The sequence below is a fragment of the Otolemur garnettii genome, unplaced genomic scaffold, assembly GCF_000181295.1.
Source record: "Otolemur garnettii isolate 467f Iridium unplaced genomic scaffold, OtoGar3 scaffold00011, whole genome shotgun sequence".
In the NCBI taxonomy this organism is placed as follows: Eukaryota; Metazoa; Chordata; class Mammalia; order Primates; family Galagidae; genus Otolemur; species Otolemur garnettii.
Genome location: NW_003852406.1, coordinates 25952546 through 25975803, shown reverse-complemented (window position 1 = coordinate 25975803; position 23258 = coordinate 25952546). Strand labels below are relative to the sequence as shown.

Genomic DNA, 23258 nt, shown 5'->3' with positions numbered 1-23258 from the left:
TGGAGGCAGACAGAGGGAAGAGGCTGGGAGAGCTTCTTCTGACTGGGGAAGTGGCAGCTATGGTTCTGCTAGTAGCAAGGACAGTGTCCTGATCCTGGCAGTGCCTGGGAGTTGGTGACCCTGGGAGGACATGGCTGGGTGGTGTCTTGTGTTCAAGCTTTGCAGGAAGTAGAGATACTGCTCTTCGATAGGGTGACCAGATTTTAACATTTGTAAAGCAGGACAAAATGGGGGGGTGGGGGTGGGGCAGGGGACTGGGCAGGGCCGGGCCTGACAACAATGCAAACTTTGATAAGCAGTTCTCGATAATCACTTCTCAACAATTATTTGTTATTATTCCAGTTTAACACTATAAAATAAACAAAAATAATATAAAACTCATATTCTGGCAAAATAGCCACATGGCAGCCGAAAACCGTATATTCCCTTCCTATTCTCCGCCCATTCATGCATTCTTTCCAAAAATCGGGACCTTTTTAAAATGCTGCGGGACGCAGGACAAATTGTTATAAAGTGGGACTGTCCCGCCAAAAACAGCACGTCTGGTCACCCTACTCTTGGAGGGTCAGTCTGTGCGCCAGTGCTTGGTGACCAGGGAGGGGTTTGAAGACCACAGGGCCCTTTTCTGCTCTTCTGGGCCTTTTAAGACCTTTATGGTGGGAATGAGGACATTGAATTTCCCACCTAGTATGGGGGGGGGGCTCAAAGCACATTAATTTTCATTTTGAAAAAAAAGTTTTTTTAAGAAAAGTGATTTCACATAATTAGGGTAAATCAGGTTGGGGACCAAAATTGAGGCTTGCCTCCTCTGCTGTCCATGTGCTGAGTTTTGTTATTTAACCTTTTCTAGGACCTTCTCTTCCTGCTCGGAAAGTTCTGCTCTGACTTTCAGGGTGGCGTGTATCATGTGCACCCTTGGGTCCCAGGACTGGCTGCTCTCCTGACCCTCTTGCATAGGCTCTGGTGAGTTTCCTGGGGCATGGGCAGTACCTCACACTCTCTCTGGGCAGCTGGTGTCAATCCTGGCCAGGCCCACCTGCATGACTCAGCCTGGGGGATGCCGGGAACGCTGCGGGGAGCTGTGCGGCTGCTTCCCAACAAATGCAGTGGTTATGGTGTGTACCCAGATGCAACCGTGGTGGGGAGCCTCTGGAGAGGGTCCACCCCTGTGTGGTAGGCCCTACCCAAGGCTGCAGGGGGTGTTGCCAACTTCCCTCCATCTGGAATAAACGTGGAAAGTGGGAACCCTCCTCAGTAGGTGCTGAGGGTGTCCTAGTGACTCCAGTGGCCTGAGGGGCATATCATCATTGAGCCATGGCCTGTGGGCCAACTGGAGGTGCACAGAATCAGTGCAGAGAGGAGGCTCAGGGTAAGAAGTTGGGTCCTCAGGCTCCCTCTCTCTTTGGGGTTAAACTTTGGAGACCTTGTTTTCATGGAATCTGTAAATACCGTTACAGGCCCACCCCCTGGCCAAGAAGTCTATTAAAGTGCTCTTTTAAGAGCCATTCTTTGAGGTTTAAGAAGCTCTTCATCTAGCTAGGTGTGGTGATTCACGCCTGTAATCCCAGCACTCTGGGAGGCCAAGGGGGGTAGATTGCCTGAGGATTTGCTTTAGGAGTTTGGGATTCTTGAACAAAAGCAAGACCCCATCTCTAAAAATAGCTGGGCATTGTGGTGGGAGCCTATAGTCCAGCTACCTAGGAAGCTGAGGCAAAAGGATCACTTGAGCCCATGAATTTGAGGTAGCTATGAGGCCACACAGCACTCTACTGGGGGTGACAACGTAAGATTCCATCTCAAGGAAAAAAAAAAGCAGCTCTTCATCTAAAAGTCAGACTGGACAACATCAGGCTAATGCTGCAGCTTGTACCTGAGTTATCAGATGTTTCCCTAATACACTCTTAACAATGCTTCTCAAAGCAGATGGATTTTCGTGGAGTGAGAAAGGAGACAGGTTGGGTGGCATTTAGCCAGGGTGCTGTTGCCCTGAGTAGGGTGGTACAGCGTGGCACCATAGGCACCTGGAGGGTAGGAGGCCAAGGCTGTGGCCAGAATGGTCGGCTGCCCAGGAGTCTGGATCTGGGCCACTGTGCTGGCTTTCACAGCCCACAGATGCTTGCTGTCTGTCCTGCTCTGGGTTTCATAGCAGTCTGCTGCCACCCATCCTTTCCTCCTCCACTGCCTGAGCCCTCCCCTCCCCTCCCCTATTCTCTTCATTCCTCTTCTCTTTCCCAGACAGGGAGTAGTCCTGAGGCTCAGGGCAGGACTGAGCCCTGAGATGGGGAGACTGAGGCTCATTGGAGAACAGTCAGGGCTCCCTGTCACTTACCTGGCCTCTGGGACATCTCTACCAGTTTGGGGAGGTGGCGAGCTCCTCAGCACTGGGGCTGAGCAAGAAAAGACAGGGAGGGATACTGGGCAGGTGGCCCCAAGGCCTTTTGCAGCCAGGTAGATTCTGAGCATGCTGAGGGAGGTGCTGGGTCAGGAGTGGGGACAGCAGCTGTGTACCCTTTGTGTGTCCCTCATGCCAGGCCTGGGTGCCTCCTCCTACTCCCTTGTGTGCCCATAGCAGGAATGGGTTGGGAAGCTCTGGGGCAGGCCACACAGTGCACCTCAGCTTAATTGGGAGAGTGATGGCTAGGGAAGGCTTTAAAGAATTTGGGTTTGAGCTGGCCCTTGAAGGGACAGATGGAAGGGTGAGGGGGCCAGTGGGCCTGACTCTTTATAAAGTCATGTGACCTGGCCTCCTGTGGACCCCACACACCTGGGCCAGGCTAGGGGCAGGGGCCCAGGCGATCTCCTCCCCTCAGTAAGCACTAGTGAGGGACTGAAGCCAGGTGACAGTGAGGACAGAGCAGACTGCTTCTCCACACAGTGACATAGCCAGGTAAACCTAAGAGGCCAAGGCTAAGGTAGGGAGAGCGCCCCTCTCCCTATCGCTTCTACTCAGCCCAGTGCCTCTTGACAGTCACACACCTGCCAGGCCTCTGGCATCTTTGCCAACTTTCTCTCTCCAATCCCAGTGCATAGACCCTGCCTTCTTACAGAGGCAATACCCCAGGAGCCTCTGCCCCTAGGTGCAAGGAGGCCACATCTCTCTCCCAAGAAGCCTCCCCAGCTGGGGTAGTGCCACGAGACTGCACTAACAGGATGTTCAGATGCCAAGGTGGGGCTACAAGGAAGGGTGAGGGCTGCCCAGGGTCCCTGCCCGTCTTACCTGACTTCCATCTGGGTGGAAGCCTCTTCTCTTTTTTTGAGGGGTGGGAAGGAAACCCTTCCCCATAAATCTCATCTCAAGAGAGTCCTGTCAGCATGTGGGGACTAGCCCAGGTGTCCGCACCCCCAGAACAACCCTGGGGCATCTGCCAGCCCCCTGGCACCTGAACTCCAGGTTGAGGGTCCCTGTATACATAGGAACACCATGTCTGGGAGTCTGTGTGTGTTCCCAACCCCTCAGTTTGTTAAGTACTTCCTTTTGGAAAAGCCAGCCCTGCTCTCTCCTCCTACCTACCCTGTGTTTTGGGCCTGAGCCCCCATAAACGTCTGGAGGTACCGAGCTTCTCCCCACAAAACCATACACACTCGGTGTCTGGCCTCGGACTCAGGCTTAAGAGATATGAGTTCTAGCACATGTCTGCCTCAAACTTGCCTGTGGCCCCATGCCCCCATTTTCCAACATAGGAATGGGGGATTTTTGACTCCACCTCAGAGAGTGCTCCTGACAGTCTGGAATTTGGCAACCTTACCTGAACTTCCCCTACTCACTACTAGAGGCATCTGGAAAGGAGAGGGGATGGGCCTGCAGTAAGGACAGCATCTCTGAGGCACATGGGCAGGGGCACAGCAGAAGGGTGACCTCTGGACAGCAGGCTTGTGTCCATGCTCCTGCTCAACTCTCCTGGCTCTGGCCCAGCCCCAGTGTAAGTGTGGCAGGGCCATGGCTCCTACTGAGAGTTAAATTCTGGAGGGGGCTGCAGCCATGCCCCTTCACCCTGCTGCTTCCCAGGCTGGTGAGTGGCCCCAGGGATCCAGGAAGCCTGCAGCCAGAACCCTTCCAGAAGCACATGATAGCTCCAAGAAGCCCTCCCTCTCTACCTCAACAGAAGATCTAGTTGCTGCCAGGGACTCTGAGACAAGGGGCGTGGGGAGTAGAGCCACAGGGGGTGGGGGCCTTCTCATTGTAGAATCTCTGAGTACAAATCTCTCAGGGATTTGGAGGTGCCAACCACTGTATCACTGCTTCACCACATCAGCATGTAGGCCATGCAGGAAGGCATTCCCCTTTTTTTGATGGAGAAACTGGGGCTCAGAGGTGTAGCTTGACTTACCCAAAGTCACACAGCCAGTGAGCAGGAGGTCTAGCCCTGGCTCTTGGACCAAGTCTGATGATGAAACCCAAGAATGGCCCCTAGGCTGGCTTAGCTTGGCTGCCCTCTTCTCCCAACCCTTCCTGGAAGGAGGCCACCTTCCATGTGAAGGCTCCCAGTGCCCTCCAAGTTCTGTCTCACTAGGTATGGCATTCACCCTCATTTCTGTGTGGCTGTGAGCTCCCTGGAAGCAGGGACTGCAACGCTCCTGTGTGTACCCAATACAGTATCCAGCTCTTAGGAGATGAGGGATTATAAGGTCTGGTGGAAGCAGTGACTGCATGGGGGTGGGGGATTCCGTGGTGCTAGCAGAATGTGGGGCTGCAGGCTGAGAAGGCCCATATCCAGTGGGATGTGGCCCTCTTCCCCTACAGGGTTCCCATCAGGGGCTTGGCACCGTGGAGGTAGCTGTGGTCTTGGCAGAGTGGAGAATGCTCCTTCCAGGTTTGAAGGGAAAAGATGAAGCCCAGGGATGTCCCCTGGGCCCAGCTTAGCTATGGCCAGCCAGCAGGCCATACAGAGCCACAGAGTAGAAAAACCTTGTTTTATTCAGCCCAGACTTGGGCAATCTTGCTCTGTGGTATGGCCAAAATATAAAAAATAAAAACCAACAACCAACAAAACAATGTTGTACAGAAAAGTGAAGTACAAAACGGGGCCTAGCATCCGGAATCCCTGTGGTTTTGGTCCACGTTCGCTCCCTGAGGCCGGCAGGGAAGGATGCCCCTGCCTGTGGGTTGGGGGGCTGGGCCCCCTGGTGGGAGGCTGACAGTGGAGCAAGGCCTGCTTTGGAAGGGGGTAGACTGGCAGGCAATCTGTGCCTCTTGCAGCTCAGGATCTAAGGGAAGAAAGAGAGCAGGTCAATGGTGGGCCGCCAGGTAGGGCCCCAGTGGTGCCCCAAGCTAGGGCTTTCCTTCCACAGCCCAGATCCCCCTCAGGAGGGCAGGCATGGCCTCCACTTCCCTCAGGAATTTGGGCAACAGGGCAAGGGGACAACCACTCAGCCCAGCTCCAAAACTCCCACCCACCTAGAGCATGGTCTTGGCATGTCCCCCTCCCAGAGATTGTCCCAGATTGTCTTCTAGGCCATTAGCAGAGCTGCTACTATGTAGAAATACTTTGTTTTTTCTAACTCAATACTTTTTTAAGCCTCCTTTTTCCTCTTCAGAAACATGATGGAAACCCACAGGCGTCAGTCCCGTGGCCTTTTTGGGAACGCTCCGTCCAGCTTCCTGTGCATGCTGGCCCAGGCGCCTGCCTGCGGTCAGGGTCATGGAGATGCTCTAATAAGACCTGGGCCTTTCCAAGCACTTATGTAAAGAGCTCTCAGAAGGAAGGGCCTTGGCCTCTGCTGCTGCCCACAGGCCCAGAGGGAGCCGGCAAGGGCTGCTTCTCTGACTGCCCTGCTGAGGCCCCTATGGCTGCCTGCACAGCTGGCATGGGATGAGGGATACTGTTTCCATCCCACTTTCCCAGCTCCCTGCCTCCCTTAGCCCCCAGCAGCCTCTCTTGCTTCCTGAACACCCCTGCCTTCCTTCCTCCTCCTCCTTCCCTAGAATTGTCTCTACTGCTGACCCCTGAATTCTTTTTTTTTTTTTTGACACAAAGTCTAAAGCTGTCACCCTCAGTAGAGTGCTGTGACATCATAGCTCACAGCAACCTTAAATTCTTGGGCTCAAGCGATCCTCTTGCTTCAGTCTCCTGGGTAGCTGGGACTATAGGCACATGCCACAACAGTGACCCCTGAATTCTGAATGACTAATTGAGACAGGCCCTGAGGAGCAGGAAGGTACTAGAGACCCAGACCCACAAAGAGCCAAACTGCCAGAGCCAGAGCATGAGTCAGTCGTTTCAAACACACTCTGTGTCTTGGTTAATTCTATTCATGAGGAACCTAATCTCTACACTGAACTAGAGGCTGCTGTTCTCATTTTTAATACTCATGGTGCAGTGATGGCATGTTGTGATCAAGTAAATTAGTGGTAGTAGCTGTCAAAGTGAGCCCTGCCCCTGGTCACGCACTGAGCCCTGCCCCTGGTCACACACTGAGCCCTGCCCCTGGTCACACACTGAGCCCTGCCCTTGGTCACAAAATGAGCCCTGCCCTTGGTCACACATTGAGACTTGTCCCTAGTCACAAACTGAGCCTGATGTTAGTGACAGGCTTAATTTCTCACACCTTCCATCCATTGATAAGCATATACTTTTGGGAAAAGATGTCCTCTGGGCTTTGGGATCTCTACCACTTATCTTCTAGTTGCTGTATTAAAGCTTTAAGCTCTAGGACTACTTTAAAATAAAAAAAAGGAAAAGAGTTGTTTTGATATGACCACACATTTTAAATTCATGTGGAATGGGGTGGGGGTCCTTGTGGGCTCATAAACAGGGGGTCCCTCTGCAAGTACTCCATTTGAAGAATCAGGAAAGAGACTGAGGACGGCCAGCTCTGGACAGAAGCAGCTGAGGACCCTGCCCAGTAGCCATGTGCCAAAAGCCTGAGCCCAGATTTTATTGATTTCCTCTACAATGGGGACCTAAGGACTGATGACAGCTCATTCCAACCAGAGTCACTTCTGATCTGGGTCTGTTTAATACAATCTACTTGATAAAGACACTAATGATCACACTGAGTGCCCATTGTGCTTGGCTCTTACACACACAGACATAAGGCCTGTAAACCCTCATCCCAAGACTATGTGAGAAGTAACCATTTGATGGTTCAGAAAAGTAGCTCAGAGAGGTGAGGTGAGTTACCCAATGTCACAGAGCAAGAAAGTCACAGAACTGGGATTGCAGAGCCCAAGGACCTGCACCAAACTACTCTGCTTTCTCCTGGTTTATGTGATTGGACCCCAACCTGAGCCCCACCAGGCGCACTCAGCTTAGTGTTGGCATGGACAAGGCCCTTTCTGCTGGGCCCAGCCCCAGCTGTGTTTGGCCATAGGGCAACCCAAAGTGCAGGCATCTTAGGTATCTCAGGTGGCCTTTCCTGCTCCCCCAGGCAGGAAAGGGCCTGGGGCAAGAAGGGTAGTAGGCAAGCACTTACTGGACAATTTTGCAGTTTGTTGTAGAAACATAGCGACCTGTGTAGTGAATGTTGCATCTCACCACGTTGTTAGTGAAGTCTGACTCCAGAACAATATACTTTGGGTTCACGTGCACCTGAGGAAGAAGGGAAATCCAGAGGGAAGGGATCTAGTCAGGGAGGCTGTATTCACCTGGTTACCAGGCAGGGTGGTGGAAAGTCAGACAGACAGACAGAGGTGACAGAGAGGGAGACGGGAAATGGAGAAAGATGACATGAGACCAGAAGACATGGAGACAGAGGTACACTGCTAGAGAGACATGGGGAGGAAAGAAGGGGCAGCTGGAGTTCAAGAACACATCATCCACTCCCCTTATCAGATGATCACAGCTTCCCCAAAGCCAGAGCCTGTGCCCTGACAAGCCCTGCACAGGGCACGTGGGGCCAGAGAGGTCAGGTCTTGCCACAGGTAAGGGACTAATGAGGAGCTGAGGGGGTACTCAATGCCCAACCTCCCTGACCCTGAGGTTCACAGCGTTCACTAGGCATCCCTGTGCAAATGACCCATGGAGGTCCTACCAGATGCCAGATGGCATGCCCTTCGCTGGAGCCCAAGGTGCCCAACATTCACCGAGATGATGGCCCAGGCATAACCTGTGCTTTTTGTCTGAAAAGGAGCTTTGGGGACACACTGTAAAAAACTGGATCAAGGGCAGCGCTGTGGCTCAAAGGAGTAGAGTGCCGGCCCCATATACCAGAGGTGGCGGGTTCAAACCTGGCCCTGGCCAAAAAAAGTACAAAAAAAAAAAAAAAAAAGAAAAAAGAAAAGAAAAAGCTGGATCAACTAGGGAAGGGGCTGGCATTATGTACAGAACATTCAGGAAGAGATGCAAGGATGTTACTTCCTAGTCCTAGTGCACTCCTGAGAGGCAGGAGCTGCACACTGCTCATGTGGTCTGTGTGCCCAGTGCTGAGAACAGCAGGGTCTTTGTGCATGTTCAGTGAGTCAGTGAACAAGGCAGGGAAGAGGATACACTATGCTGGACCACCCAAGCCCTGGGTGAGACCAAGCAGGGTTACATGCATGGAGCCTGCAGAGAGGTGCTCAGGACAGGGCCACAGAGGACCACCCCTGGTGACTGTGTTCTGAACGGCTCTCTCTGCCAGCCATCTTTCCACAGGGAGAGCTGCTGCCTATGAGCAACTTCACTGTTCTCCTTTGGCTGAACTTTTGCATAGAGTGGATCCAAGGGTGTGGCAGAATAGAAGGTACAGGTAGGTAGCTGTACCTGCACGGAGGGGGCTAAGCCTTGGCTTCCCCAGCTGAAGCCATGATGATGTGGCCTGCACAGCTGTACCAAGCTGGGCTGTGTCCACCAGTCCTCCCACCAAGAGAAGGGGTGATGGAGTGATTGCACACTGGAGCAGGACAGGTTCAGGCTAGAAGGGTCTCCTTGGTCTCAGGAGCCTTCAGCTTTGGGGTCCCTGTGAGGAGCTGAGGTCTCTCTCTCATGTCTCTCTCAGATGGCACAAAGTCTGCCCATCTGCAGGTGAGGGATGGACCATGTAGCTCTCCAAGTCCTCCTTGCTTTCTGGTCCTCTAGGGAAGATGGGGACACTGCTTCCACCTGCATCACCATAGCTGGGCTGAATGTCCTCAGGGTCTTTATAGGAAGAGAGGCTATGTGTGCCTCAGGCCTAAACTTGGGAAACGATAGGAAGCATAAACCTTGAGGGGTGCCCCAAAGGCTGCCTCTGCGTGGTCACTGGGGAGAAGGGAACATGCCTGGAAGCTGAAGCTTTTGTCAGAGCAGAGGACCCGGAGCATGAGCATCAGTCAGGTTTGGGGGAGGGCCCAGACCAGGAGGCACACCTTGAGGATGTAGTTCCCAGGCTGCACATCTGTTATGTCAATCCACTGGCAGTCTATGTCTGCGTTGTAGGTATCATAGCACCCTGGGCTCAGGCCCTGGGAAAGAGACAAGTGAAGGGGGGAGCTGCTCATTCCTCAGGACCACCCCACACCCACCTTCAGCACTCAGGGGCCCTTCTTTCTCTGTGCTTCTCTGCTGACCCTGGCCCAGGGCAGCTGCTCAGGGTAGGTCTGTCCCTTCCTAAGGCCACTGGACCAGAGAGAAGACAGAGAAATACAATAGCCAGGTGGGGTGTTGTATGTGTGAAATGAGGGTGTGATGGATGCCTGGGAAAGAAGGTTGGAGGAATGGATAAAGTAGACAGGATAGATGATGGACAGTCTATGGATACTTGGATGAGCTGATGGAAAGATGGATTTGGGCGGACAAATAGGCAATCAGGACATGATGCTATCCAGACTTCGTTGCAATGTTCCTTTCTCCCCATAGCAGACACCCTGGAATGGAATGATGTAGGAAAGGACATTCCCTATGGGCCCTAGGGTGGCTTGGGGACTGGTAAGAAGACCACGCTCGGCCTGCCTCAGTGTGTGGCATTGTTCTCTGCCTCCCCCAGCCCCATCCTCCCACCCGAGCCTGCCCCTCTAGTCCAACCTGCGTATGGGAGGTGCATGCATAGCGCTTGAGGTTGCCAAAGTCACAGGTGCTGTCCTCCAGGCAGAAGCTGGCCTTGTGGCCCTCAGCCACCTTCTTGCCCGTGGCTGCATCCAGTAGGTCATAGTGACTGAACTCGTCCATGCTGTGGTAATGTCTGGGGCAGAGGACAGGAGGAGAAGGGAGAAGAGGGCCTAGTCTCCCCTGGGCCCAGGTGACCCTGCTGTGACACAGCCGCCTGACTGGTCCGGGCTCTCCTGTCCCGAGTCCCGCTCTGGTGCTCCCCACATAGCCAGGTCACCCTAGGAGAGCACCTCCTCAGGGGGCTCCCTTCCCTTTGGGCTCCCACCTGTACTGGCCTCCCTTGGGCGATACCCTGTGTTTTAGACATTTCCATCCCTTATAAAGACCAACCCTTCTATTTTCCATCCTCCAGCCCAGATTTGGCTAAAGTTCCTCTAAGGAACGTGGGCTGTAGAGCTGGATCCCTGGCACCTCCTGAGGCCTCCAACCAGCACGTGTCCCCACAGAGCTAATGAGGTTAGGGAGCCCATCCCTACCCTACTCACTGGTGGCAGCTGTGCCACTCCCAGGTGTGCCGTGGCCGGTTGGGGAGGAAGTCCGCTGTGCCCTGGTTCTTCACACGCTGGGGGAAGCGCAGCAGCACCCGCACGTCATAGTCCGTGGCTTCAGGCGCATAGGCTGTACTGCGGGGACAGGCAGAGGACCAGAGTGGGGCTATGGGTCCAAGGACACCAAACACATCAGGGGCCACACAGGTCCCCACTCCAAGCCCTGGTTATTGGTACTCTAGGCCCTGGCTATTGGTACTCCCCAGGGGCCTTGTATTGCCTCCCCTACATTCCCCCATGGCAGAGGCTCAGGCTCTTCCTCTCTGCCCCGACCCAATGAGTGCCTGGCTGTCTCCTCCTTTCTGGCCTCCACTATGTGGCTCAGAGTTGCCAACAGTCTTTCAAAAGTGACATCAGGCCTAGCAATGACCCTCTGAAAGTCCCTGATGCCTGTAGGTGAATCAGTGAAAGACAGTACTTGGGAGCAGGGACATAGAAAAATATTTGGAGGCCAGGTGTGGTGGCTCACGCCTGTAATCCCAGCACTCTGGGAGGCTGAGGCAGGTGGACTGCTTGCGCTCAGGAGTTCCAGACCAGCCTGAGCAAGAGTGAGAACCTGTCTCTACTAAAAATAGAAAAACAAGCTGGGCATGGTGGCAGGCATCTGTAGGTAGTCCCAGCTACTCAGGAGGCTGAGGCAGGAGGATCACCAGGCCCCGGAGTCTGAGGTTGCAATGAGATAGGCTGATGGCCTCCCTATCCAGGAGGTTCTGGTAACTCTTTCCTCCTCCAGGCAAAGCCCTAATTGATGATCAAGTATGCTGTATCTCACGTGTGGGTGTAAAGAAGTAGGCTTGAGCTGCTGGAGTGAAAGCCTCTTCAGTTCCTGGTCCCATCTGTCCTTCCGATCTCCTATATACCACTCACTGTGGGTTCCTGCTTCAAAGTCAATTTCTCAAATAGAACTCTTTCCCTAATCCATTCTTTTGCCCATGCTGTTTTCTTGACCTAGAATTCCAAAGCCCGCCCAGCCTCCTAGGCCCAACCCAAGTCCCCTCCCTCAGGAAGTCTGCTCTGATTGCTTCACTCAGAGGCCTCCTGAAGCCTGTGAGCTCTAACAGTACTGCCTGATTCCACCTGCCCCCTGCACTGGGCTGGGTGTGACCAGGCCACCACCCCCCCAGATTGTATGGCTTTAGGGCTGGATTCAGGGAGCATGGGTCTGACGTGGACTTCCTGCTCACAACTCCCTGACCCCAAATTCCCAACTGAGAAAAACTGTGTGAGAAGGGAAGAAGGGCAGAAAGAGGAATGGGGGACAGTAGGGAGGGGAAATGCACATGCTCACATACAGATGCAATCCCACACCGCACACGCGCGCACACACACCGGGCGGGGCTGTAGGAACAGAGGGGCTGGCTGAAGGCTCCTCCCCTCTGCAGCTGACCACTGACAGCTGTTCTAGCTGGCCTCAGGGGCACTTCGCTGGCACTCATTAAAGTCTGAGTCCTAAGGCCAGAGGCGAGAGGTGGCCAGTCATGGGGATTAGCGCTCTCTCTGAGAGTATGTCTGGACAACAGGCGGCTCAGACTCCTGTCTGCCAGGAAGTAAGGCTCTCAGCCTTGTCTGGGGGAGGCTTGGAATCTGTCTGTGTCTGGGTTGAAACAAAACATCCTCCTTCCCTCTGTTCAGTTAAATCCTGCCTTTCTGTTCAGCTCAGCACACTGTGGGAAACATCAGGGTCTAGGTTCCAGGCCCAGCTTGGCTACATAATAGTGGTGAGACTTGGAGCAAGTCCCTTCCCTCCTCTGCGTTCTGCCTGCGGCGTGAACTGGCACAGGCCTGTGGCCCATACTCAAGATGACCTTGGAGGGCCCTCCCCATCCAGGGCTCCAATTCTACAGAGGGCTTCTGAGCTGTGCTCCTACACCCAGCCCCTTCTGATGCTTCAGCCTTTGCCCCCCTCTCCCTCCTCTGACCTGGCTTGGCCAGTGAACCACTCCTTTAGGCTCTCATCCCACTCTTGTGGCTTGCTTCTGTTATTGAGGTGCAGGTAAGCCTCACTTTCTCCAGTGGGACCCGGAGATCCTCTAGACAGAGGCCACGGCTGCCTCCTCAACCCATCCGGGAGCTCAGGTCTGGGCACCTGGAATGCTCCATGGAGCTATAGTGATAGTTTGGCTTTTATAAAACGCCTCACAACTGGAGAGGCTGTTATTGAGGGTGCAAGTTCCTGGTCACTGGTGGAATTTCAGCAGGAGCATTATACCCTTTCAAGGGACAATTGAGACAAGACCAGAATGGTATGAGCAGGGAACTGAGGGGTACTCAATGTATAGTCCCTGGACCGGTGCTGTCCCTCAGCTGTTTGCTGCCAGTCTGTGATGCGATCAGGAACCCGCACCAGAATGTAAACCGACCACCTTACTAATCATGCTGCTTAGTTCCGCTAATACTATTTTATTAAGAGCACGCTATTCTCAGTGAAAGAAGCAGTGAGTTGAGGTGCAAGGCCCTAATCTTATTACAGGCTGGTAACAACGGATGTCTCCTACTCTTGAGTGGCAGAGAACTAGTTCTGGAAATGAAAAATGCTGAGATTCCAAGGGAATTCCTAGATAGTAAAAATAAATAGAGTTCAAATGTCAAAAAAAGCAAGTAGTTAAGAAAAATAAGTGCCTTTAACATAGAGAGCTAGCAACAAAGGCAGCAGAGCAATGAGACCTCTAACTAGTTCTTTTATTGCAGGGAGATACACCACCCCCCCAAAGTATTCATAACTGAGCAGACTAGTGACTACTAATAAATTCAGAAGCAGGCTCTGCAAGAGGCAGGGCCACCCATGAATAATGCCAGTCGGCTGTGCTCACCTTCTGGTCTCCTTACCCTCTCTACATGCAACACATAATGAAGGTCTCTATGTCAGTGCACTCACTGTGACTAGGCAGAGACAGCCTGGGCCAGCCAAAGCCACCACTGTCCTCTGCAGACCTGGCTCCATATCCTGGCCTCTACCCAGAAGCCCTGCCCACCCTGTCAGCCTTCCCTGGGTTCTCGTATGAGCACTCTTGGGCTCCCCACGAGGGACCTTCTCCTTAGACAGCTCAGAGCTGAAAACTCTGAGATCCTTTCAATGTTCCTCAGCTTCATGATGGAGAACATACCTCCAAGGCTTGTGTGAAAATTAAATGCCACAGCACAGGTAAAGTCTTCATGTCATATAGTGACGTGTGTATCCAGCCATGCTGGATGTCTCATAGAGGAAGAGGTTAGGGTCCCAAGAGGCCCGGGCACTCGGCATGTCATCTGCCTGGCTGGCAGGAGCCCTGGGACTGTCCTGACCTCTCTGCCCCTCCCCTAGCCCCTTACCTGGCCAGACACTTCTCCTCTGCAGCACAGCGCAGGGAATACAGGTGGGCTCTCTGCACATAAGTGGATGCTTGCACGTAGTTGGGGTCTGGGACCAAGTCAGGGAGACCTGGAGTGGGCAGTGGGAGAGAGAGAGGGGGAAGAGCAGGATGTTGAGAGGGCCAGGCTGGCCACCACTCATGCCCAGAGGCCTCTCCCTACCCCAAACACCCCCACCATTCTCCCCTGAGCATTGGGTCCTGGGCTCAGGTGTGGGGTCAGGCAGCAGGAGCTCACTCTGGAGCTCTGTGGTGTGGGGGCCACTGAGACCTGCTGAAAGTTCTGGGACAAGATCTGGGAGACGGGCAGAATTTAGAGAGCCAGAGAACAGAAAAGGGTGTTTTTGGCAGGGTGGATGGCATGAACAAAGGCCTCAAGGCAGGACCTAGTGAACCAAGCAATTTCCTGACAGACACGCCCTGGTGTCCTTATTCCCTAGGCCTCTGGACACCAGTCCCTAGATGCCCTCTGCTCCTCTCAACCCAGCAGCCAGTATTCTGTGTGAACCACCAAGATAGCCCTGGGCTTCTGGCCCAAAGTGAGTCCCAGAAGTCTCATGGGCAAAGCCAGGTGGAAGTTGGCTGGCAGGAGTCAGGGAGGGCAGGAAGGGACAGGCTAAAAGGAAAACACTTCCCCAGAGCAGCCTGCTGACTAGGCAGGATTCTCAGCCTGGGCACCCAGCCGGACCTACTCAGGGTTTGTTTCTTCCTGGCGCGGCCCCTCCTCCCCCATCACCTGCCACCACTTCCTACCATTGGCACCACAGACCCAACCACAACCTCCCCATCTGCAACCTCTGGGCCTCCAACCTGAGGGAGGCCCTGGCTCCCTCTCTTGAAAGGCCCAGGGGAAGTCTGGAGGCTGTTCCAGCCCTGTGATCACTTGTTCTTGGGATATGCCAGAGCCACTGGAGTATGTCTACTCCACTCTGATCCCTCCACCTTCCCCACAGGGAACTAAGTAACTCTTACTTAGTTCAAGTAACTGTGACTAGGAATAAGCAGAAACCAAAGTCCGGTGTCCAGATCCCATCCAGCACTGGAATAAAGGAGTACAGGCTCACAGGTGGGGTGGGAGTGGGCAGGGGCACCAGGGCCAGGCTCTATCCCAGCTCAGCCTCTGACTCAAAGGGAAGTGGGTCTGGGGCATCAAAGTACCCTCTCCTCTCTAGCCTCAGGGATCTGTCAAAGTAAATGACGAGATGAGGCTATTAGTTCCTCTTAGTTTCTTTAGCCCTCTGCTCTTGGGGAAGTGGGAAAGGACAACAGCAAGCTACAGGGGGTTGAGTAGTGGGGGGTTGAGTCTCTCTGCCAAGACCCCCTCATTAGCTTTTAGGTCCACAAGACGAGGCGGAGGTAGGGGGAATCTGGCTTCTAAGCATATGACAGAAGAGTCAGCCTTAACCCCTCCCCGCCCCCACCCCCAGGTTCCCAGGCCCTAGCCCTGCTCTCCATGGAGCTTGGGTTCACTGGGAAGCCTGGTCCAGGCAGCCAGGGTGACCTCACCTACTGGGAATGAAGACGCAGCGTGGAATACAGGGTGGGTGAGGATGAGGTGGCTTCTGGCTGATGGGGGACTTCTTGGCCAGCCTAGGCACTGTTACTCGAGCCCCCAGGAATGTTTGCAGTCATTCCCCAAGAGACTTTTCAGTCCTCATACCAGCTGGGAGCGGGTTCTCACCCACTGGTCCCCGGAAGCCTGGGCAGGGGGGGTGGCGGTGAGGATAAGAGGAACGGTCCTTTACCTCAGCAATGTGTGGGGTGTGGCAGCAGGGCCTGAGGCCTCATGGGACCCAGCATTTGGCACCAGACAGCCTGCCGCCCCCACCCCAGGCTCAGTTTCAACAAATACTGCACAGATGGCTCCACAAAGCTTTTCTGGCCCGACCCTTCCTCTCTAGGCCATTTCATGAGCTGGCTATGCAATCCAGGGAAGTTGGAAGAGCCAGCTGAGTCAAAGGCCAGGTGGGGCCAGTGAGGGCCATGTTGTTCCTGGCCTCTGACTGAGCTCTGACCATGGTCACAGACGGAGCCCCAACCCTGGCCACACATTGAGCCCTGATCCTGGTCACAGAATGAGTTCTGACCCTGGCCACACACTGAAATCTGACCCTGGTCACAGACTGAGCCCCAATCCTGGTCACACACTGAGCCCTGACTCTAGTCACATATAGTCTGACCCTAGTCACAGATGGAAGCCTACAGACTGAGGCCTGATAACCTCTCAATAGTTCTGAATTTCAGTCTCATTGATGTTTGTCCTGAGATGATGCACTAATGTTCTGCACTTAAATAAAAAGGCTTAGGGCCGGCACGGTGGTTCATGCCTGTAATCCTAGCACTCTGGGAGTTTAAGGCAAGTGGATCACTTGAGCTCATGAGTTTGAGACCAGCCATAGCCAGAGCGAGATCCCCGTCTCTAAATTAGCCAGGCATTGTGACGGAGTGCCTGTGGTCCCAGCTACTTGGGAGGCTGAGGCAAGAGGATTACTTGAGCCCAAGAGTTTGAGGTTGCTGTGAGTTGAGACGCCATGGCACTCTACCAAGGGTGACAAAGTGAGACTCTGTCTCACAAAAAAAAAAAAAAAAAGCTTAAAGTGAAACTGAGTAGAGCAGGGATTTCTGTGAGCTCTAGGGCTACGGGGGAAGGACAACTTTGTGTACCACATTTGGGGATTCGGAGTGAGACTGATGACAGACAACTTGGGGCAGCTGTTCCCAGTCGCAGTGGGAACAGCCATAGATGACGGGCTTCTCTCTCTTACTGTTGAGGAATCTCAGGCTCAGGCAGGTACCTCTTATTCTAGGACATCTTCCCTGAGTGACAATGACATCTCAGGCCTCACATACTTATCTCATTACTCCATCCTGTATTGACCTGCAATTGGATTTCATCATATTACTGGTGTTGCCTTCCCTCCAGACAGTGCTCTCTGAGGACAAGGCCTGAGTCTCACTCACCTCCTCAGCAAGGCAATCCATGGGGCTCAGGAACGTTTGCTTTGGGGATGTCTGCCAGGTGAGCTTCTTTAATGATCAGCAATGCAATACATGACTATTCCAAGCAACCACAAGCGTCCATCAAGACACCTCGGTTCACAATGCCTTTGGAAGTGCTGGATGAAACTGAGGCCCAGAGAGGGCAATGAATTTGTCCACAGTCACACAGTGAATTGGGGCAGCCCCAGGAGGAGGTACTAGCTCCTAACTGCCCCCAGGACTACTCTTGTCATTCTTTTTATGGTATAATCCATATGTGTATAGTTTGATACGCTCTAACAAATGTATAAAGCCATGTAGCTACCACCACAATCAGGCTACATCTGGATTGCTTCCATCATCCCTGCTGCCCCTTCCCAGTACATCCCTTGACCTCCCTCAACCACCCCAGGAAACCACCAAACTGCTTTTTAATCATCATAGATTAGTTACACCTTTTCTAGAATTCAAATGGATAACTCTAACCATTACTGCAGATTTCTTCTTTCCACATCTAATCATGGGGGCCTCCTGTGCCTCCCCCCAATTGTCCTTCCCTCCCTGCCCTGCTGTGTTCCACCCCTGTCATACCCTCAGTGCTCTGGGAGGCAGCAGCTCAGGAAAGCTGCTGGAAAAGAACAGCCAGTCTGGGTCCCCCCACCTCACCCTCAGGATCCCCTGCCACGGTCCTGTCCTAAGCAACAGCAGGTCTCCTCCCATGACTGGTATGTTTTTCCAGGAAGGAACAATGCCTCCTTCTCTGGGGCTGCTCTCCCAGGGGACATTCCATCAGCAGCCTGGCTTGGAATCTCAGCCCCTCTGCAGGGCTGGAGGTAGGGGGTTATATTGGAAGGGGCCTGAGGAAGGCCTGAGTGGGGATTTGGGGGGTGTGGAGGTATAGGGGTAAGGAAGGCTGGTCTGCTGTTTCTGGCCCAGCGTACAACCAGGCCCTCCAGGCAGGGTGGCCAATGTTGGGTGAAGTCCAGTTACAACCAGACTGTGTGATCAGTCCTCTACCCCCAAAAGTGTGCATTTTTAAAGAGAGATCCTGGAAAAAGGGTCTTTTGGCCTACTCCAAATGCAGGAGCCAGCAGTCCTGGCAACATAATTTTGTGGAACGGCTGGCATCTCTTTTTCCAGCATATATAGTCATCCAACCCTTAGGCCTGGAACTAGAGACTCAAAAAAATGGGTTCCAATAAGAACTTTCCTCAGAGACTCCTGTTTTTATAAATGCAGAGAACTGAATTAACTCTAATTCTCAGTTCAAAGCAAACTAACCATTATCATTGGTATACACAAGTCTTGTTTCTTTATCAAATTTTTTTTACCTTCATCTTCACCCCGACCCTCAGATGTGCCCTCATCTGTGTTGTCTGTATAAAATCTGCCATGCACTGGAGGTGGGTATATATTTTTAAAGGCTAGAAATGATAGCCTTATAGACCTCATTCTGCTTCCTGGTTTTGCAGTCAATATAAACTTTAAGATCTATCTAGTTCCTGACCTGTCATCCCTCAATAGCATCTCACTGTGTGTATCTGCCATGTCCTACTTAGCCAGTCTCATGTGTTAGACGCCAGGTCACCTGTGACTCCCTGCTCCACAAACATGCCCCTCCTGGCCCTGGTGAGGATATGCAGCCAGCTCCTTGGCCCACCTCCAGCCTGCTCAGAAGGTGGGGTAAGGAGTCTGATCACCCAGGGCCTGGGAAGTGGTCTTGCTCAGACTACCCAGAGGAGGCCTGGTCACCATCAGGGTCCTGCCTTCCGTTTTAGGAGGGAGACAGGAGCCTGGGTTCTTTTCCTACTCCGTCTTAGACCTTCTCTACGGCCCCAGGCTGACTGGGCCCCTCTTCCGGTTTGATAGCTTCCAGGTGTCCTCTTCTAATTGTCCTTTGCCCTCCTTGAGGCCAGAAGCCCTGGGCTGGCCCCAGAGGGTGCCATTCCCCAGAAGGGATGTGCTGACCTTAGGGATTCAGGCTGCACAGAGCCTGGGCTGGGATGGCAGGGACACTGAGTTGGGGGCAGAAAAGCCCCTTGGGATGGCCAAAGCCCGGCTGCTCAGCTGAGGAGGGGCTGATGTGAGAGAATCAGGTTCAAGGCCCTTCTGTGGGCAGCCAGCTAGCCACTGGCCTGGGGGAGCCTTTTGGCTTTGGGTGGCCCCTTCACACAGACCATCCAGGACAGTGAAGGCACAGACCTCAGGGGAAAGGACCAGTGTTCTGCGTCCTGCCTCTGCCCTGGATCTTCCTCTGTGGGGGTCCCAGGACCCAGTAGGCAGAACCCATCACACTGACTCTTGGGGCCACTGTGTTAAGGACAATGTCACTCTTTTCTCCTGTTCTAGGCTGGGTTGGGAGATGCTGACAGCTCCTGTGCCAGCCCTTGGGAGCCCCAGAACAATGGCCATCTGCCCCTTCCTGGCAGGATCCAACAGAAGCCTTCCCAAGGTGAGTTTACCCTCCTGCACAATCTCTTCAGTCCCTTTACCAAGGCTCAGTATAGAGGAGACTGGACTAACTGGCCCTTGAGTACAGATCGGATGGATTGATAAACACTGGAGATTAAAATACTTTTTAGGAGCTATTTAGTTCATTCCCCAACCTTGGGCAAGAGCTCAAGACCTCTCACAACCTCTACAGACGATACTTAAGCAGTCAGGAAATTCTCCCACCGTCTGATCAAAATCCTTCCGGCTTCATTAGAAATCTGTTCCCTCCTGCCCAGCGGTTCCTGGAGGCTGCCCAGCGCCAGTGCCCTGAGGCTCCATTCCTACTGCTGGCCCACATCTCACCTGTTTCCTTCTTGGCTTCCCTTTCTCTGTGGGTTCAATAAAACTCATCCCTGAAACCTTTTCCCCCAAGCCTCCTGCTTGTGAGTTGCAGATGATGGAAAGTGGAATGTAAAAGAGCCCTAATCTCTTGAGCCCAGGGCTGGAGGATAAACAAAGGCCAGCAGGAACCGGTCAGTGGTTGTGAAATATGTGCTGAGCGGCATGTTTTGGCTAGCGTGGCCAGACTCCAGAGGAGCCCCTAGGTCGGGGAGCAGCAGAAAGCTCTACAGAGCAGGCCTTTGAATAAAGATGAGCCAGAGAGGGCTTCCAGGATGGGGGCTGGCAGCGCCACACCCTAGGAAATGATTATCTAATAATCAGGACATTGAATTGTGGTGCTGGCCTGGTGGCAGCACACCTGCTTGGTGAGAGCAGCCAGGCAAAATGGCTGTAGAATCTACTTTGCCCCATCAGGAAGGGGCATCCCAGTCCAGACAAATGAGCTATGCTGGCTATAAACACAGAGCCAGAACCTTCAATGGCTTCCAACTGCTCACAGAATCAAGCCTAGCAGTCTTAGGGAGTCTTAGGGTGGCAGCTAAGGCCTTTTATGATCTGGCCTTCTAGAACTCTTAACCCTAAGGATCAACAGGCAGGTCCCTAGCAGCACACCCTGACTTTTTCTATCCCTGGCCTCTGACCCCACAGTGCCCTTGTCCTGAAATTCCCTGCTATACACCCCTATCCCCAACCACACACAGAGACCAGATCTGTTCCTGCAGGGGTACACAGTCTCTATGCCTCAGAGCCTACCTTGTCAGCCCTAACCACCCATCCACCAGCCCCCTGCACCCTCTTATAGCATTCACCTGCCACCCCCACCTAACTGGGGGAGACAGTCCAGTGGCAGCCATGCCTCACCTGTGTAGGAGGCATCTGTAAGTTGTTCAATTGAGTCAGCTGCCCAAGAAGACAGGTTGAACTTCATGGGGAGGTGGCCATGGCTACCCTCTGGTAGGTCAGCTCCCTTCTTGGCCAAACCTAGGCCACCTCTTTGGCTACCTCATGCACATTTCTTCCCCATGTAAACACAGCCTCTGTCCCTAAAAGCCCATCCAACCTATGCAGGCCCAGTCTGGTGCCCTACCCCACTTCCAGAAGCCTCCCCTGATGCTTTAGTCACCTCAGGGGTTCTCTCCCTGTGCCCTCAGACCCTGCACAGTCAGCTGAAATGTTTATCTTTCTTACAAAGCCTGTTCTGCCCACAGCCTTCGCACCTCAGCTCTCAGAACTGCACCTTCCAGTGGCAGTGATACGCCACTGCATTGTCCCTGACCCCTTTCCCTCACCCCCACATCCAATCCACGAGGAATCCCACCAGCTCTACCTCCAGAATTTCCTTCACTATGCCCGCTCGGCCTAGGTCTCTGCAGTAGCGTCTTAGTCTCTCTACCTGCACCCCGCTGTGCACTCCCAACACAGCAGTCGGGGCCCTGTTTAAATGTCACTACCCAGCTCAAAGCCAGCAGTGGCTCCCTAGTGCACAGGGAGTAACAGCCCAGTTACTCACAGTGGCCCACAAGGACCTCCACTGTCAGCACCCCATCACCTCTCTGACCTGTCTCCTATCATGCCCCACTTCCACTCCCACTCTGTTCTAACCACACTGGGACATACTTGAAAACCCCAGGGAATTCCTGCCTTGGGGCCTTTGCACTGGCTGCTTCCTACAGAGAGCTGCATGGCCCCCCATATGCTGCTCACATGTCACCTTCGTAAGGCCTGCCCTGCCCACTTCTGCAACCCGCCCCTCCCGGATACTCCTGACCTTCCTTATCTTTTATCCACAGCACTTACTACCTTCTATTATTTAGCTATTTATTATGTTTATACATGAGAACAAAACATCCACAAGGGCAATGATTTTCTCTTTCTTTTCACTAAGGATCACTCAACTCTATGAAAGTGCCTAGAGCATAGGGTAAGGTACTCAAACATTTGTTGAATGGATGTATTTCCTCAGGAGAAGGTATGTGCTCTCCCTACCAGGCGCCGCTGAGGGCAGAGGTGGGTAGTATTGTCCTTGTCTGTGCCCAGGTGCTGGCCCGGATCTCACAGGTGCATGGCAAGTGCTGGGAGCAGGAGGAAACAGATGGATGTGGGCCACTCTTCATCCTGGCTGCTGGTTGCTTGCTGCCAGGCTGAGACCTTGGTGAAGCCCTCTGAATCCCCATGCCCAGTTCATGCCCTGTCACATGGATGCCCTTGGCATGTGTAGTACATGAATCCCCATACCCCACAAAGGGTCTGCTGGCATCTGCCTCAGAGCACAGACTTCATTATCAAGGAGAACCTGAACCTGATTCAAAAAGTTCTTCCTTTTGGAAAAAAAAAAAAAATAGCTCTGGGCTTGGAAAGCCCATGGTTCCAGTTGGCCCAGAAAGAGAGGGCAGGGTGGTTATCTTCCCAGGTTTGGCTGGTAAAGGCCTCTTGGGTCTCACCTTACCAACCTGAATCCCTTCCTGCTCTAGCATTCTGTTCACCTCTCTCAGCATTTCCAAGTGATTCTAAAATGCCTGGTTTCTGGGGTGCTCACCAACAAGGAGAGAAGGGGCCCAGGACCAACCCCCCATCCTGTGATCCTGAATCCAGACAAAAAGGTCCTCTTGCTCCAACTGCCCCTGGCAAGGAAGTGGTTAGGCCAGGGCAGGGACACATCTGAAGCCCCAACTGCTTTCCCCCAGGAATGCCAGCATAGCAATTAGAAGCAGGTGTGGGCTGGTTGGGTGGACCATCCACTTCCTCCCTGCTCCCTCCCTCTCCTGTCCATTCCAGCCACTGCCTTGGGGAGTTTTTCTGTGTGTTCTTGGCAAAGGAAGTCAGGTGAACTCAGCCTGGGAGACACTGGGGAGGGAGCCCCTTCTAACACCTGAAGGTAGGAGAGAGAGGGGACAGGTGACAAAAGGCCAAAATGCCTAGGCCAAGTCTGGCAGTAGCCTGTGTCAGTAAAGGTGCTAAGGGCCCCCCACCCTGCTCTCTCACCACCCCGAAGTCGGTGTGGCCTGCTAACTTGAGGCAAAAACCCAAATTTTGTTTTATTAGGGTGTTCAGACCCGAAAGGAAGAATGAACACTGAGACAGGTGACACAGAATATAAAATATCCTTCCCTGAGGGGCAGAACAGAGTGAGGCTGAGGCTGCCTAATGGAATGGCCAGTCAGCCTGGGTCCAGCTTGCCCACTTGTTAACCTCAAGATGCTTGGGTGAGCGATTTAATTTCCCCAAGCTTCAATTTCTTCATCTGTAAAGTGGTGAAGATTATACTGTCTATCTCACAAGGTGGTTAGGGGGATTAAATGAGAAAAAGAAAGTGAAATGCTGGGCATAGTGTCCATTCAATACACATCAGCCATTATTATTCTTATTATTTAAAACAGGAGCTGTCTCTCCTTGCAGGGATGGCCCAGTTTGAGAGCAGGGAAGAGAGGAAGTGCCTTGCACTTGGATGGTAAGAGGACAGATACAAGTCTGCCTGAGATGTGCTGAGATGTGGCTACTGCCGCATTACTTGTTGGTTCAGGCACTTAATGGCTCTTTTTTTTTTT

The 23258-nt window shown here is 53.1% G+C and overlaps 1 protein-coding gene across 1 annotated transcript in view; it reads right to left on the bottom strand.

Annotated features, from left to right (window-relative positions):
• Positions 1 to 4897: 4897 nt before the first annotated feature.
• The window catches only part of LOXL1 (lysyl oxidase like 1), a 25204-nt gene continuing 6843 nt past the window's right edge, over positions 4898 to 23258 (bottom strand). The window contains exons 2-7 of the mRNA XM_012801965.2: positions 13862 to 13970; positions 10490 to 10627; positions 9921 to 10077; positions 9266 to 9361; positions 7414 to 7529; positions 4898 to 5205 (exon numbers count right to left, since the gene is read on the bottom strand). Of these exons, the coding sequence (XP_012657419.2) occupies positions 5199 to 5205; positions 7414 to 7529; positions 9266 to 9361; positions 9921 to 10077; positions 10490 to 10627; positions 13862 to 13970 (623 nt within the window). The 3' untranslated portion in view covers positions 4898 to 5198. The remainder of the gene's footprint in view (positions 5206 to 7413; positions 7530 to 9265; positions 9362 to 9920; positions 10078 to 10489; positions 10628 to 13861; positions 13971 to 23258) is intronic.